This window comes from Carettochelys insculpta, chromosome 3, assembly GCF_033958435.1.
Source record: "Carettochelys insculpta isolate YL-2023 chromosome 3, ASM3395843v1, whole genome shotgun sequence".
Classification (NCBI taxonomy): domain Eukaryota; kingdom Metazoa; phylum Chordata; order Testudines; family Carettochelyidae; genus Carettochelys; species Carettochelys insculpta.
This window is the reverse complement of record NC_134139.1, coordinates 127,199,555-127,217,215: the sequence shown is the minus strand read 5'-3', so window position 1 is coordinate 127,217,215 and position 17,661 is coordinate 127,199,555. Positions and strand designations below refer to the sequence as shown.

Genomic DNA, 17,661 nt, shown 5'->3' with positions numbered 1-17,661 from the left:
GGCACTATCTAAATTAATGAGGCTGTCAACTTACCTATCATCATGGTAGCAGTCGCTATCAGTGTCACTATAAAGAATTACAGTTTTATTTTCACCCCTACCTTGGACACCTTAGAAAGGGCATTGGCCTTTCCTATGTTACCACAAGTTTAGCAAACCCCTGTCAGAAGGACTCTGAACTAATTTTAATAGTGAAAATTTTATGTTTAATAGCTTTTAAGAGAACTTGCAGTACTTACTGTATGTGGGGACTCATGGCCTATAAAACTTTTAGAAGCATTTTAACCTTACAATGCTCTTTTTAAGGGATAGGCTTACAAGGTAATGGTAGTAAACTACACCTACAAATGTGTGTCCAAATGCTACCTACCAGCTAGAACAGACTGCAAGCAAAACAGAATGGCTGTAGGTGTTATATTTTATTAATTACATTGATCACTGTTTTCCCACGTGCACGTCCTTCTTCTAGCTTCAGAAAGGCCTTTGGTACTTCAGAAAAAGAAAAGACTTGCTCAATAACAGGATGGATCTGTGAAACAAGAACAACAGGTAGATCACTTGGCAGGAATCAAATGAGCATCATCTCCCCTCCCGTACTTCCAAGTTCTGTGTAATAAGGACATAATGAACAGTAGATGACTGGATTCGGTATGTCACAGTATAAGGCTCTCTCCTCTCTAGGACACACTGGTTCTATCATATGTTCCATAGTGATATTTTGGGGGAGAGATGTGTTTTACCCATTTTATTGTTAACACTATTTCATACTGAACTTGTCACAAACCCCACCTTCACAACTCTACAGGGCCAGGTACTCAGGCACCTTTTAGGACATCTCACAGTCAGTGAGACTTAAGCAAGTGCCACATAGGTGCTTTTGAAAATCAAAGCAGAGTGCCCATAGTCACCCACAGCAGGCAGCTTGTTTCTGTTGCTCATGCATATCCACACATGCCTCCATGCACATAAAATTTATTCTGCAGACGGACGGGGTTAAAAAAGAGATGGAACACTGCCTGTGATCACAGAAGTCACAAAGGCAGCTTTTAAAAAGTGTTTATGTATATATAGTTTCTACTGAAACCAGTGGGAGTTAGGCACTCAGATACCTTTAAAAATCTTGTGTATTATTCACTTCAAACAACAACTTGTACCAAAGAGCTACATTTTAGTTTTAACATTAATGCCAAATAAAATGAACACCACCACACACTTGCCCCTTCACTGCAGGGAAATCAGTGCTGCTTCCATATTCCTAGCTGTACATATTCTTCCTGTGCCTCCAGCTAATGGCCACCATTCCAACTGCACCCATAGAGGAAAAAAAGCAACATCTTTTGAAAACGCTTCTTACTGACAGCCAAAAAGAATTCTAGAAAAGGCACCGGAGACTGAGCCCTCTTTCCAGAGGCCAAAATAACTACAAGAACTCTAAAAAGAGGTTGGTCTCACATCTCGATGCAATATTCCTGCAGCACTGGGCTGGTCATAACCATCTTAATGGAAAGAAAGATTAACATTAGCCAGTTCTGTACCTCGCTGTGGCAGTTACCAGCTTTTAAATAACAGAACACTGAACACCTTATGTGTTATACTAAAAATCTACTTGTTGATGAATAGCAACTTCTCCCAAAGGAGAGATGTCTTTATTTTTCCTCGGTCTACTTGTCAACTTTTAAGTAGTCAGCTAGATACTCTCAAGCTGCAAGAATTATAGTATTGCTATTGAACTCTGTCACTGGTGTTTAGAGAATGTGACAATAAGACAAGCACCTTGCAAATTTCAGAAGCAGTGGCTCTTTTTCAAGGAACTAAGCAAAAGGCACCCCCCCCCCACCTACACATTTCTACTTCTACCACACTGCAGAACAAGAAGTCTTGTGGCACCTTATAGACTGAGATATTTTGGAGCATAAGCTCTCATGGGCAAAGACCCGCTTTGTCAGGTGCATCTGACGAAGTTGGTCTTTGCCAACAAAAGCTTACGATCCAAAATATCTTAGTCTATAAGGTGCCACAGGACTTCTTGTTCTTGAGGACACAGACTAACATGGCTCCCTCTCTGATACCTGTCACACTGCAGAAGTTCATTTTGGAAATACAGCCCAGGATGTGAGTACATGGACATAACTACCAGCGAAGGGCTCCAATTTCCAAGCTAGGTTTTGAAAACTGGCCACATACTATGTCCCCTTCCACCTCCTCAACCCCCCAACAGAGGTGACTGATACAGGGATTCCAGGGAGCGCACTGACCCCATGCCCCTGCCCTTCCCCCTTTTCACCCCTGCCCACATTCTACCCTGCCCATGCCTCTCGCCCTGCACCTGCCCACCCCGTCCCACAGAAGCACCAGAGAGCTGAGCACAGACTGAGAGCAGTGGGAGCTAGGAAAGCTCCCACTGCTCTTGGGGAGAGGCATGATTGCCTCCCCCCCCACTCACTGGTAGTAGGGTGGTACTGATGGTGAGTGCAGCAAGGGGGGTGACCAATGCTGGGGGGCCCCGCATGTGACACCCCATGTACCCCCCATACATGCCTCTGTCCCCCCCAACCCCAAAAGCTGCAAAACCTCAGTACTGCAGCTGAAAGTCCTGATGTTGCATCAGTCAATCATTTCTCTGCATGTTCAGTGTTTATTGCTGATATCCAACATCCCAGCAAAGCCAAAAGGCTGTAGTAAAGAATTGATTTGTGACTGCATTAAGGCATAATAGTTTGCTTTGATTACTAATCATCTGATTTCTTCACCTGTCACATGCTTTATGATTCAGAGAAGTCAAATCAGCAGTGCCTGGCAGAAAAGTGCGCATGACTAGAATATAAGCTCCCTTCGCCCCTCCCTCCAAAACAGATGGAAAAAAGGCTCCAAAAAATGTATATCTGATTCGCTCCTAAAGCCCCTGTGCTAATGAAGCGCTCACACTGTGGAGTGACAAGGTGAGGGTGAAGTACTATCCTCTATTAGACCAGCTTCTGCTGGTGAGACACAAGCTTTCAAGCAAGTTCATGTCTAGCCATGGTGTAGCTTGAAAGCTTCTCTCTCTAATCGCTCCCTTATATCTTTGGACCCACACAGCTACAACACTGTATGCCAACTCTGGAGTGCAAGTTTTGCCTGGCTAAACAAGGGGAGCAGTCTTATCTAGGGGTTCTTTACAGTGCAGTGGAGAAAAGTCAGAGGGGCGACTGAGCCCTGTACTATTACCCGATTACTGGAGCAATTCTGACTGCATTCAAGACAAACTTGGCTTTAGTATAATGGGCAGAGGCAGCAAAGCAAAGCAAACCAAAGCAATAGGGCTCTGAATACAGTAGTGTCTTTGGCTGGGTTCATGGGGTAGATCCAGCACCTGCTGTGATTATTGCCAAGGGAAATGCAGAATCAACCAGCAAAGATAGCAGTGGTTGTATCCATTGCTTTAGTGCCAGTAGCGTGTGTGGAAAGAGCAGAGAAAATTCACTGAGTTGTACAGAGCATGGCTCAAGGAACCTGAGCTACCTATAAAAGTTACTTTAATAACAAGATCTATTTGCCAACCTTCACCTTGGTTTAAAACAAAACCAGGTAGACTGTTCAGGAGAAACACACTGATTAGGCCAGGGCAGGGTGGCTTGTGGAAGGGTGAGGGTATCTGAATAGGGATCAACAAAGGACAGAGCTCAGACACCATCCCTAGGTGGAAGCAACAAAGAGCCATTTACAAGTACAGGCACAGTAAGGGTTATTTCAGGCACCAAACACTGGTTATATAAAGGCTTCAGAACAAAAACATGACTACTCCACAGACCTGCCACCCTCTGTAGGTGTAACACACCTTTTGAACTACTTGTCATCACTTGTATCAGGTTTGGGTTAGAACAACAACAGATCTATGTCTTAGGTTTCCATTACATAATGTTCTTAGTGTGACATTTTTTAAGAGGCACTCTAGAACAGTGGTTCCATATCTGGGTTCCATGGGCCCTCTTGTAGGGGGTCCATGAAAAAAGAAAAGCTAATTTAAAAATGATCATAGAAAGTAAGTTTTATTTTTAAAAATGAGAGAGAACATTATTGGAAGATGTTTGTAATTTTGCAATTTTATTAATTGCTGTTTGAAAATTTGTTATGGTTTCCCTTTTCATTTAATGAAGTGTACACAGCCACTAGATGTGGCTTTGATTGAGGTCCACCAATGGTTTGGAGAGGCTGGTCAGGGTCTGCACTAGTGAAAAGGTTGGGAACCATTGCTCTAAAGGATTCAGAGAACCCCCAGCCCCATCTGAAGAATGTAGACAGAGAGATAGCCATGTAGGCCTGTATTCTAACAAAAAAAAAAAAAAAAAAAAAGCAGTCACATAGCCCTTTAAAGACTAACAAAATAATTTATTAGGTGATGAGCTTTCGTGGGACAGACCCGCTCCTTCAGATATCTGAAGAAGTGGGTCTGTCCCACAACAGCTCATCACCTAATAACTTATTTTGTTAGTCTTTAAAGGGCTACATAACTGCTTTTTTGTTTTGACAGAATGTAAAACACTGTCTCACTGCCACCAAATGCTCCCAGCTCATATGCTCCATTGTTAGAAACCTCTGGCCTGATTTAACACAGGCCCCAGGCACTGCTCTAGGGGTGTGAATAATAAATTGATGATCTTGGCAATCTAAAGCATTAAAATGTTACCTGGCAGGCTGATCAGCCCATTGTCTGGATAACCCTGAAAGGGCTGACTGTATCACAGCACAGTGAGTCAGTCATTCTCCCTTTACCACAATCAACTGACTAAGATAAAATCTCTTCCTGTGAACAGGCAGGGCTGCTGAGGGTGCCTCACTGTTTGCTGAATACATGATAATAAGCAGAGATTAACTGGATAATACAAACTGCCTATTTGCAGGCACACATCAGCCCCCACCCAGAGGACACAACTTGTTCAGGGAAAAGGGATTAAATACTAGAGACTGGGAAGAGGAGGGATTGCACACATGCTACAGAACAGTTTATCTGAGAGGGTTTGAATATACTCTTGCTCTCCTTTCTTAACAATGCAAAATGTGCTAGACATGGATCCTTGGGCTCGTCAATGAGCTCCTTGCAGGTTTTAAAGGGAAGCGGACGGGGAGAGGAAACCTATATATAGATGTTAGTTCATCATCATCATCATCCACCAGGGGCTCAGTGCCCATTGGTGTCCAATGCCTACCCTTATTATTTCCTTCCATCCTTCCTTGTGCAGTGCATAGTGGCTTAGTTTCTGTAGCTCTGCACCAGGCTACTATATCATCTATCCATTCTCCGTGGGGTCTGCCTCTCCTATGCGAACCATCTATTATGCCGAATACCAGCGTCTTGACTTTTCATTCATCGTTCGTTCTGCAGATATGCCCAAATAGCTGTAACTTGCGTTGTACAACCTTCTGCAGCAGATTCTCTTTCAGCTATATCTTCCTACGTAATTCCTTACTGGTGACCTTCTGCATCCATCTATTCTCAGGATCTTTCTATAGCAACTCCTCTTGAATGCCAACATCCTTCTCTCTGAATCTTTTGTTATCACCACCTACGTCTCACATCCATACAACATGCTGCTGAATACACGCATTTTTGAGGCGCTGAGCTTCGTTCCTAAGCTAATCGTTTTTCTTTTCCAGATCTTATCCATCACCTTCAAATTTGCTCTTGCCTTCTCTGTTGTAGTCACTGTTTCCTTCTGACAGTCTAAGATCATATGTTATGTTGCTCCCCAGATACGTGAACTTCTCTAGTTCAATCCCATCTACACTGATCTTCCTTCGTATTTCGTTATCTCCAAATAGCATTGTTTGTCTTATCAATGCTCATAAGCAGTCCATACTGCTTCCCTTCCTTGTTTAGCACTTGCACCATTATCACTAGCTTCACTTCATCTTTTTCAATTATAACTATATCATCTGCGATCCTCAAGTTGTTTATTCTCATCCCTTGCACAGATATCTCTTCTACCTCTTCCCTGAACTTCTCCATCGCTCTCTAGGTGCATGACGATGATATCAGATGCCCTTGTCTCCTACCTCTACGCATTCTAAACCAGGGATTCCCAGCCTATGGGTTGGGACACAAACATGGGTCATGGTTAGATTTGCTAAGGGCCATCAGAAGCTCGGAGCTGCATGTGGCTCTTAAAGGAGCCATTTTCAGCTCCACATCCAGCAGCTCTCTCTATCAGTAGAGAAGCAATTACTCATTACAAAGACAGCTTCTCTGCCTTTGATATTCGTCACCATCCCGGACAAGCCACTTAATAGACTCCTGCCATAAGTAATTTTCGCCCCCACCTCCCTTCCCCCGTTTTGCGCCCTCTTCTGTTCTATGTAGCTGATATGTCAGTTTTCATTTTGTGTTTGTATCTCCTCACAGCTGCTGAGTGTGACTCACTCAGCCCCTGAATGTGACCCTCCCAGCCCAAGTGTGACTCTCCTAGCCCATGAGTGGCACCTGCACAGCCCTTGAGTGTGACTCCCCCAGCCACCCAACCCCCAACCCATGAGTGTGACTCCCCCCAGCACCTCCAGCCTCTAAGTGTTGGGTTTAAGCTGGGGGAGCAGGGGAGAGTTGAGGATGAGGGGCTTTCCGCCACCACAACAACTCAGATCAACTATAATAATGAAATAATAATGACCTATAACAAATGTAGTGTTCTGTTATGTTATTATAATTATTAATGTATTTTCCCTTTTTTATGAAATAACTACTATGAATATATAAACATGAGGGGGTGCAATTTTATATTTTTGCCTCAGGAGCATAAATAGCTGGTTATGGCACTGTCCCCCTTCCCCGCCCATTTTGAATTGCCTTGGGTCACCAAGTCTTCCTGAATTGTCAAATTATAGTCTGGAAAAGGTTAGGAACTGCTGTTCTAAACCAGCTTCCCAAATCTCTGCACGTTCTCTCCACTGCCTCCACATTGTCACTGATATCCTTCACCAACCGTATCAGTCTGCTATCCACTCCGTATGCCTCCAACACCGCCCAAGTCACTTTCTGATCTATACTGTCAAATGCCCTCTGGGAAAATGGAAAAAAAAAATCAAAGCAATTGTAGATGCTCTTGTCGCACTTTCTCCATTATCAATCCTAGTGCCAGTATCTGCTCTATGGCACTTCTGTCTTTCCTGAATCCCGGTAGATGTTGTTCTATCTGTGATCTCAGGCTCTGTCAGTATCATCATCAACATTTTGCCTGGATGGCTTGTTAGGGCAATTGGTCTGTAGTTCTTGCTCTCCAATGTATTTTCTTTCTTGTGTATTGTCACAAGCAGGGCTCTTGTCCATCTTTAGGTGCCTTCCCTTCTTTCCATGCTATATTACAGTCAGTGTATTTCCTAATTCATGCTTTCTCTGCTGTATTTGATCATCTCTCCCGTGATCTTATTTCCATGGTTCTTGTTGTTCCTTAGTTGTTTCTTTGCTCTTTCTACTTCCTCCTTCGAAATATCGGTCTCACCTCCGCCAAGCATCAAGAGAGTCTCTTTCACTTCTTTACTCTGATGTTAGTGAAGACTCTGAAATGTATCAAATCCAGCTCTGAACTCAACCGGCTATGACTGAAAAGCTGCATTAAGGAGTCCACTCATCAGTATCCATTTTCAAGCTGCCTGGCCAATCTGAAGCCTTCCTTGCAAGGCATTCTCTTTCTGATAAGAGAGATGCACTGACTCCTGCAGTTGTGAGGAGAACAGAAGAGCCTAAATCCTGCAGTTGTTACTCAGGTAAACCGCCCTAGGAGCTTTGGGCGACAACTGAAGAATGAAGCCCCAGAACTCAAGAGCAATGGTAGTCTGGCTTTTTACAGCATCAGCACAATGAGCCTTTGGGCACAGGTATCAATACTCCTAATGCACTGCATACAAATATGCACATTTATTACAAACTTTACACAACATGTATTCTAGATTCAAATACAAAAGAACACACTGTAATTTTGAGACACGAAAGCATGATTGCATCTAACTCAGGGGCACTCCTTCAGTAGAAAGGGCCAAATTCCATTTGTAATTGTGGCTCATGAGCCAAGGTATCAACGTAGGACTCAATACTACCCTCCCTCCATCAACAGTCAATCTCCCTTGATGCCAATGAGAAGTTTGCACAAAGATCGTTAGTAAAATTGTCTTTGATGTTGCCTCTAAAAAAGTCATTTTTGTTTGGTGTGAAATTGTCACTAAACGGCTCACCTTTAACAACACTGCTGTTTCTGCCTTTTCTTTCGCTTCCTTCCCCATCCTCCTTTCTGACTTCCTCTCCCTTTCATGTTTTTGTGTCTCTTCCTTTCTTACGTCCACATTTCCTTCCCTGCCGCCATCTCTCAAGTCCTACCTTCCATGATCTTCACTGATACGCAATGAAATAGTTAATGCAGACACCAAAAGTGTCATCAGTAGGCTCTAGACCATGGGTGTCCAACCTTTTGGCTTGCCTGGGCCGCACTGAGTGAAGATAGTCTTGGGCCGCGTACAAAATATATAATATAGTTAATGTATATAAATCACATAATAATGTTAAAAGTTTACGATCTTGTGGGGCCACATTACTAGCTGTCCAGGGCCGCATGCGGCCCACGGGCCGCATGCGGCCCACGGGCCGCAGGTTGGACACGCCTGCTCTAGACTTAACATCGTAGTGAGATTAATGGAGAAGGCAAGTTCACACACTCTAGCAGGTACTGATTAAAACTGCAGGCAGACTCAACTAGGGCACTGGCAGGGATTATTCATGTCACCAATTCAAGGGTAGCTTTGGAACCTCCAGGTTTTCTTCTTAATGAAACCTAGAATCTCTTCAATATGACTATTATGCGCATAAAATGCATCAAGCAGTTTGACCTCTCTTGCCTTGATCATAAGTAACTAGAACTTCAGAAACACTTGTTTTTTTGTAGGGGAGCCGGTGGGGGAAGAGAGAAGATCCACTATAAATACACAGGAAGGGACAAGGGTTTGGTAGTGAAGACCCAAGAATGGGAAGGAGAAGTTCTGGATTTTGCTCCAAGCTTTACCATTGACCTCTTATGAGACCCTAGCTAAGGCTACATCTACACTACAAAATAAAATGCAATTCATAAGAACAAGGTTAAAAAAAGACTTAATAAAATTAATTTAAGTGTCCTCAAACATTCCGGAAAGTCAACCCACCGTTTCTCTGCATCAAGTGTCCATGTCTCCATTGCCTTATCCAAGTTCAACTGCATGAGCAATGCATTGTAGCTACCTATTCCACAGTGCCTTAGCCCTGTTGCATTCTGGGGGTTTTGTATCACTGAGGTGTGGGGAAAAGAACTGCTGCAGTTGCTTGGGAGTATTTGATGTCACTAGCCCAGAACGCAAAGCACTGTCCCAGAATTCAGAGCACCCACTCACTGCGTGAAAATGAACGAACGGGGAACACCATTTTCTCCGGCACAGCGCTAGCGCAAGCATGGATCCTCAAATACTTCAAGTCATTGCATAGATCGTTATGGCAACTTCCCAGAATATTGTGCACTTTTTCTTTCAACTAGAAAGAGAGTTGATGGTTGAGGAGGAGGAGGATGAAGATTTTGAAGAGGAGATCACTCAACTCCAGTCCAAGAACTCACAAATGCTAGCTGCTTTGGATGCATTGCTGACAGTGGAGCGGAGGTTTTGGACTCGTGAAACCAACACACACTGGTGGGACCACATCATTTTGGAATCCTGGGACAACCAGCAATGGGTACAGAACAAATTTGCAACACCTGACAGTTACCAGGCAGTGGCAAATAATTTGGGGTGGGCAGATCTACGGGGCCGGGGGGGCGGGGGGGAGCTTCGGTAGTGCCGACAGCCAGTGCAATCTGTCAGCATCTCCTGAGGAAGACCGTGACCCTGTGAGATGTACAGACCATGGTGGATGGCTTTGCTGGCATGGGGTTTCCTAACTGTGGTGGGGCAACAGATGGCGCACACATCACGATCATGACCCCAGACCACCTGGCCTCCAAGTATATAAACAGAAAAGGGAACTTCTCAGTGGTGTTGCAGGCATTGGTAGATCACAAACGTCTTTTCACTGACATCAATGTGGAATGGTTGGGGAAGGTTCATGACACGCACATCTTCAGAAATTCTGGTCTGTACAGAAAGCTCATGGATGGGACTTTTTCCCCAGACCAGAAAAGAAAGTCAAGATTGGCAACATGGAGATGCCTACAGTAATACTGGGTGAACCTGCTTACCCTGTGCTTCCTTGACACATGAAGCCATACCCAGGCACCATGGACTGCAGCAAGGATAAATTCCATTTAAGACTCAACAAGTGCAGAATGGTTGTAGAATGCACCTTTCGCCATTCAAAAGCAAGGTTCAGGTGACTATTGACCCGTTTGAACCTTTGTGAAACTCATGTCCCCACCATGATTACCTTGTGCTGTATTCTGCATAACATTTGTGAATCCAGGAGGGAGAATTTCATGAGCGTCTGGAGTGCAAAGGCTGATGCCATAAGCAGGGCATATTCACAGCTGCTTACAAGGCCATTCTCCAATAACCATGTGGAGGCAGTGGCATATCAGGGAGACTTTGAAACATAACTTCACGAATGATCTGCCAGACACATGACTGCACTGTATTTCACTTTTGTAATACCACCCCCACTCACCAGTCTGATTTGTGCTTCGCACCAGATGTGAACCAGTAAATTAGACCGTGTCTTTCACAGAAAGGAGGATTCTGTGAAATAACCCTGTGGAGGGAGGGTTATTTTCACAAAAAGATGGGCAGCTGTACTATTGGACCTCTCCACCTCCACCCCCACCCAGGTGCCTCTGTGGACCTTGCTGTAGTGGCGGGAAGCTGTGCTATCAGCCCTCCTAACCCCTGCAAGTCCCTGCAATTATCTGTGCACCCCATCACACATGGGTATCCAAAAAACACACACACTATGTCTGTCATCAAACGAATAAGTTTATGGGGGTGCAGAGAAGAGAGAGCTAAGGGGCAGGGAAAAGAAGGGATATCAAGGGTGGTGGACTAGCCTTTTGCTGTGGTGCTTGTGAGTAGAGCAGCAGACTGTTCTTGCCCTCCCTCCATGTATTTGGCCACCACCATGACAGGGAGAGGGCAACCTATATTGAGGAAAGTCAGGGCAGCAGGGAGCAGAGCCCACCGTGCTGCAGAGGGAGTCCCTCTGCAGCTCCAGCATGGAGTGCAGAACCTCGGTTTGGTCACCCATTGACATAAGCTTTGCCACGTCCTCCCTCAGGTGCACCGTTTGCTCTCTCTTGTTGCCACTGGGCTGTATCCCTTCCGTTTTCAGTGGATTCTGCTTGAGCCCGTCCATGTGCTGCAGGATAAGGTCTTGCTTGGACCTTTTGTTCTTCATCACCCTATCTCCCACGCTGGGGATGCCTGCTGGAAAGTGTCTCAGTTTTGACCATCACAGTCCACACAAAGTGCTTGCCCATGGAATGAATGGGTCTCTGTCTTTACAATTAGTGAAGCTTCTTTTCGCAAGGCAACTTACAGATCCTTAAGGATGAGAAGGATTCAAACCGTCTGTGGAAAAAGCCAGCACTTATCCACATCATTTCATTGTGGACGTGGTAAGCTATTGTCCGCTTTACAAGAGAGGTGGATGCAAAGCTGGAGGGGAAGGGTTCAATTCCAACAGCATGGAGAGCTGGGTGGGGAGGGATCTGTGTAAAATAAAAGAAATGTGGGGAGAGAGTTTTCCAGCCATATGCTGTGGGGTGGGGGGGGGGGGAAGAAGTTTACCAGCAGTCCCCAGAGCAACCCTCGTCAGAGAAAAGGCCACATAAAGCAGCGAAAACCAGAGCTGGACATGACACGTGGTGAGGGGGAAGCCACATGGACAGCAGGGTAAGGAGGGATCCATGTAAAGTGAAAAGATATGCAAGGAGGGGAAGGGAAATGGCAAGGGAGAAAGCGCAGAGAACCTGCCACCTGCACGGAGCGGGGGAAGACAGCACACCCGCCAGCCACATGGTGCAGCAATGCGCTCCAGCGAAATGTAAAAGGGCAGGGAGCATTGCAAAGGAATCCATTCCAAATTCCTGTGCTTTTTTAGATTTCCAAATAAGACATCACCCTCCTAAGACTAACAGATGGCATGAAAGAAGAGGTGCTCACACAGGATGAGCATAAGCCTGGAAAATTTGCCAAAATGCTATGTGGCGCCATGATACCAGAATACCGTCTAGTTGCCTGGCATGGTAAGGTGTGCTACTGTGGAAGCCGCAATAAGTCAGGCCTATTTTGTGCAAAGAATACTAGAGTACCTTGATGAGGCCTTCCTGGAGATCTCCAAAATGGATAAGCGCCCCATCCCCAGAAATATTAACACGCTGTTCTGTGGGGCATAGATCCACAGAAAACCTACACCCATAGCTACACCTATACCCAGCTGCAACCCACTTGTAGCATGCAGGAGAAAAAATACTCACCAGAATGTCTGGGCCCTGGGGACTAGCATAGAGGAGACTGGCATAGAGGGGACCAGCTCCATGTCTACAGTCCCCTCTGCACTGGTAGCCATGACATCACAGGATGTCAGGAACAGCTTCCTCAGACCCCTGCTGGTCACCACCTCCTCTGCACTGGCCTCTTCTTGCTGGCCCCAACACCGCCTGGTTCACCCTACGCTCTGGAATAGGGCCTCCAGAATTGTCAAAATTCAGAATGGGCAACATGGTCAGGTCCTCCCCAAGAAGCACATACAGCTGTTCATAACAGCAGCAGGTCTTTGGAGATGACCCTGACTGCTGATTGGCTTCGCGGACATAGTGATTCACCTGCAGAGCTCTTTCACCTTCACCCAGCATTGCACAAAGTCCCAGGAGTGACCGCTGGTGCTCATCCCACACAACATCTTCTCAAATAAGTCTGCATTTCTCTTGACACTTGAAGTCTGCTTGCCAGCGATTCCTCTCCCCACACTGCAAGATGATCCAGGATCTCCTGATGGCTCCACACTGGAGTTCTCTTGTGACGCTGAGAACTAACCAGACAACTCATAATTGCAAAAGATGGCTACTGATGTGATGTCATGGCTACCAATGCGGAGTCATGCAATGGGTAAAAGAAATGTTTGCTTCTGGGCATCCCTTATATTTTCTGAGCTTGCTGGTGACGTATTCAAATTCGCGGGCTTCCTGTGACCTACTTCCTGCACCTGAAGAGCAATGGCGATGGAAGCGGCCATACACAGCGGGTAACCATGTAGCTTTGTGGGATACATACAGGACGCTTCTGGAGGCTAATAAATTCGATTTTAAGACGTGGCACTTCCACACTGGCCTTTATTCAAATTTTTAAATTCAAACTTGATGCTATACCCAGTGACTTGTGACACTTATGATATTGATATTAGTGCTCTCTAAAAATTGAGCTAATGGCATTTACAGTAGAGACATTGTAATATTGAGCTAACTGCCTTAAATTCAACTTCATCATGTAGTGCTGACGGCCTAAGTCACAAACCTCCCTCTGCCTTAATTTCTCCATATGAAACAGGGTAACAATATCTTACTCACAGGCCATCTTAGCAGAACCCCTTTGTGGGTGGGTATCTCTCTCTCTCTCCCACACACACACCCGCCCACCCACCCCTTTTCTGGTATCTTTTAAAGAATCAAAACCTGCCATATTATGTTTCTTAAAACATTACTCCTGTCTAACTGCAGCTATGTAATCTATAGCCCCATGACAGCATAACATATAGGTGTAATATAATCCCAACAGCCGCGTCCAAAGGACTCTGGTTACATTTGGGGGTTTAAAGACCAAATGCCGCTTGACTGTCACTAACAGGAGCAGCTGGAGCAGGTTCCAGCACAAGGACAAGGAACAAGCAACTAGAACCAGCCCAAGAATATTTTGTTTGCCAGATGAGGCTCACCTCAATAGAAGCAAGTCAGAGTGTGCTGGATTCAGCTAATGTACTTCATGTTAAACACACTGAACTCATCATAGAAAGGCTCTAACCCAGGAGTGGGCAAACTATGGCCCTTAGGGCTGCATCCGGCACAATGGACCTTTAATGTGGTCCTCAGGCTTCCTGAGGAGCAGCGTCAGGGGCTTGCTCTGCTCTGCTCCACAAGGCTCCTGAAAGCAAGGGCAGTCGGGGTCTCCGCGCACTGTCTCCGCGGCTCTCATTGGCCGGGATCCACAGAACTGCATGGCCCTGCCTCCATGAGCTAGACATAGGGGTGCAGGCAACTGCTTCCAGGGGCTGCTTCAGTTAAGTGCCACCCAGATGGCGTACCCCTGAGCCCCTTCCCATGCCCCAATCACCTTCCCCAGCCCCAGTACCTCACCTGTCCTGCAAACCCTTCACTCCCAGTATGGCACACCTTCCTGCACCCATATCTCTCATCCCGCCACACCCCAGAACCCACACCCCCCAGCCGGAGCCCTCATGCTACTGGCAATGCGTGAGGGGACTTCGAGGGGACACATCCCCAAATGCTGCAGGTGGCAAGGGACAAGGAGCTCTGGGCAGTCCAGGGGATTAGAAGGGGAACTAAACCCTAGCCAGAGTCGACCCACCTCACCCACCAGCAGTGACAGGGAGTGAGAAGTGGAGCAACACAGCTCCACTCCCACGGCTGCTGGCCACACAGCTTGGGACAGGACCGCCTCCTGCACTCACTGGCAGGAAGCAGAGCAATGCGGCCAGCAGCTGGGAGAGCAGAGCCATGTTGTTCTGCTTTCCCCAATGCTGCCAGTGAGTGCGAGCAGCCTGACCCCTACTGCCAGCATAAGGCTCCCCCATTAGCCCCCTGGGCCATGTAAGTCAGGGGAGGGGACTTGGGCAAGAGGCAGGATGGGAGCAGGGCCTGGGGCAGAGTGTGCATTGTCCCATCCCTGCACCACCAGGGAGAAGCACCTCCTGCCTGACCAGTTGCCCCTGCCTCCTCTCCTGCACTCCAGCTTCCACATTCCTGAGCATTACTGACCCTCAGACCAAAAAGTTTGACCAGCCCTGCTCCACCTGATTTCAGGAAAAGCGGCCTGCATTATGTCACACTCTCCCCATTGGTACTCACTTGTGCTGGCAGTTTAATCTGCCTGGTATTATAAACCCCACACAAAGAAGGGAGAGCTGTTTGTGCAACTGCATCTCCTATTTATGCTTCCCCTCTTTCGGAGTTTGCTTTTCCTCAAGCACGAGAACTCTCCCGCCCCCAGACTCTGCACACTGCTGGGGGTAGGGCTAAGAAAACACAACACACCGGGTTTAGAAGCTGTTTTGTTCACTAACCTTTCCCACTTTGCTGTAGCTATTTTAAGTAAATCAAGGTGTATTTTCATCTCAGAAGACAAGCCCTGAAAATTAGTGCTGGTGAACAACAGCACACACTATCACATCACACTAACCAAGTGAGAGATCAATGCATTTGGTTAAGAGTCTGGTATCTGTTTAGACTATTCTATGATTTATGTGAATCGAATATGGAAATGAAGCCCAATATCTCTGTAAGGAGTGCACATTTAATGTTAGCTTCGCTCATGGGAATGGTATTAATATTAATGGTATATTTTCATGCACAGTGTGAGCAAGCTATGCTATCTGAAAAGAGAGGAACAGGTGGGTTTTAAAAAAAAAAAAAAAATACAATTCAAAACGTTGTACGCAGGCATAGCTAAATGCAGCTTGAGAGTTCTCTTGCTCCCTTAAAGCAAAAACCTATTGAGATGGATTATTTAAACAGGAAGTCTTTGCAACAGCTCTCAAAAAATTAATCCTTCTGGGTTCCAGCCCACCAGCACACAGTGCTAAATTAAAGTCCAGGCACCTCCACTCAGAGCATCTAAATATACAGAGCTAAGCAGGGAGGATTCAAACATTCCTACTGATCTTAACTCGGAGGGGGTTGCACTCTAACGATACTTCTTTACTGCAGAGTCAGTGTGGGCTCTTACCCAAGGATAGCCTCAACCCACTTCCTTCCACGTGCAAAAAGCCTTTGCTACTTACCAAAGGTTTAAAAAAAAAAAAATTACAAAAAGCATAGCTACCCATTTGATTAACTTTTCCGTTAACTTTGGCTTGCACTGGCATGATTTGAATAATCACTTTCGTAAAGAAACAAAAGGTGACCCAGTTCTTAAAGAGAATGCATGGAAACAATATTTTCCATAAGAATATATGGTACAATATTTTCACAGCTTTGTTCTCCACATTCAAGGGCACACTCGGTATTATACTGCATTTGCTTGTTGTGTATGTGTGCCATGCTTGTTAGCTAAAAACAAAAAACAAGCAAAAAAGACAGCATAGCAAACTAAAGCCCCAGGCTGATGCCACTTGAGTACATTGCTTTAAGGTGATTACATACTTTATGGACCCATTCAACTTACGAAAGTTGAAGGACCAAAAGGGGAACAATGTAGATAAATGTTTTAAGTCTCTATACCAATTGCTTATAACTTTGTATTAAGCTTTTTGTATAGATACCCTGTAAACTTCCGTACCATTCTTATTATCTTTGTATTAAGTCTTTTTTTTTCCAGAAATACCTACAACTCTGCATTCAAGTCTTTTTGTAGAAACTCTGTATTAACAAAGAAACAGGTATTTTAAACACTAATTTGCCACCTTCTCCTAAGAGGTGGGAAGAATGTCCATTTTGTATTTCAGAAGCACAGAAAAAGCTGATATCAGCCAAAGAATAACTTAAAACACCATGTTGTGATAAAGATTATGTTTTGTTTTATGTTTGACTTGTGGTGTTGGTCTTATGCTGGTAACACAGTATTATGTTAAAAACAATACTGTATTAAACAGAAAAAAGATTACAAGGCAAAAGGCAAGAACTCTCGTTAACGGGAAAGCATCCAAAGGTAGTCAAGGCACATTTAAATGTAATATATGCATAGTACAAAAGGTTTATGTTTGTAAAAGTGAAAAAAATGAACTTAGACAAATTTAGAGCACAATGTTAAATTACTAATGAAAAGGAAGAATAGGTAAAAACATTGGTTATTGGAAAAAAAATATCTGTTAATTGGAATGTTTTGACCAACCTCCAGTCTGCAAGCTCAGCTGAATGCACCTGAATGTTGTACAAGAAGGCCATTAGCATCTTCTCTCATTACTTTAACGGGAAGAGCACTTAAGGCCCTTTAAAAATATAGCTGCTTTCAAAACACTGTTTTAGTGTAAACTTCAGACAGCTATTGGATTTGCTTGGTAGCAAGAAAAAAAGGGGAAGCTTACCAAAATAAACTAAGGTACCAACAAAGTGTATTGGAAATTGTTCTGGGTGGAGGCTAAATTAGAAGTTAAGAGTGCAGGATGCCACTAACATAAATGTAACACAAGTTTGTGTAATCAACATCATCACTGTGTATGGGAAAATGTATTGTGGGTAAATGGAAGTATTAACCAGCTCCCACACTGGATCTACACGGACCCCTAGTGGCGTGATGCTAATGGCCAGTCTCGCAATTGCCAATGACTACTCACCAGCATAACAACATAGCTAATTAGCAGAGCAATGCAAGATCTCCCTCCTGGCAAAGGCTGTTCTGGCACTAAACAGGCTGTGTAGATGTGCCTCTGTCAGCTAAAACCTCCTCTGTTACCAGCTCCTATGCTTCTCCCTTATGCCTGTTTACCTTATATCCTGGCTGTGGCTTTTGCTGGCAGTAAACAAG

General features: G+C 45.0%; 1 protein-coding gene across 3 annotated transcripts in view; it reads right to left on the bottom strand.

The window, feature by feature from the left end:
• Window positions 1-400: 400 nt before the first annotated feature.
• RTN4IP1 (reticulon 4 interacting protein 1) overlaps window positions 401-17,661 on the bottom strand; it is a 34,286-nt gene continuing 17,025 nt past the window's right edge. Inside the window, exons 9-10 of one of the 3 annotated variants that reach the window (XM_074990798.1) lie at window positions 1,214-1,305; window positions 401-529 (exon numbers count right to left, since the gene is read on the bottom strand). In XM_074990798.1, the coding sequence (XP_074846899.1) occupies window positions 1,222-1,305 (84 nt within the window). In that variant the 3' untranslated portion in view covers window positions 401-529; window positions 1,214-1,221. The remainder of the gene's footprint in view (window positions 530-1,213; window positions 1,306-17,661) is intronic. The other 2 variants (XM_074990797.1, XM_074990796.1) reach the window with 2 other exon arrangements.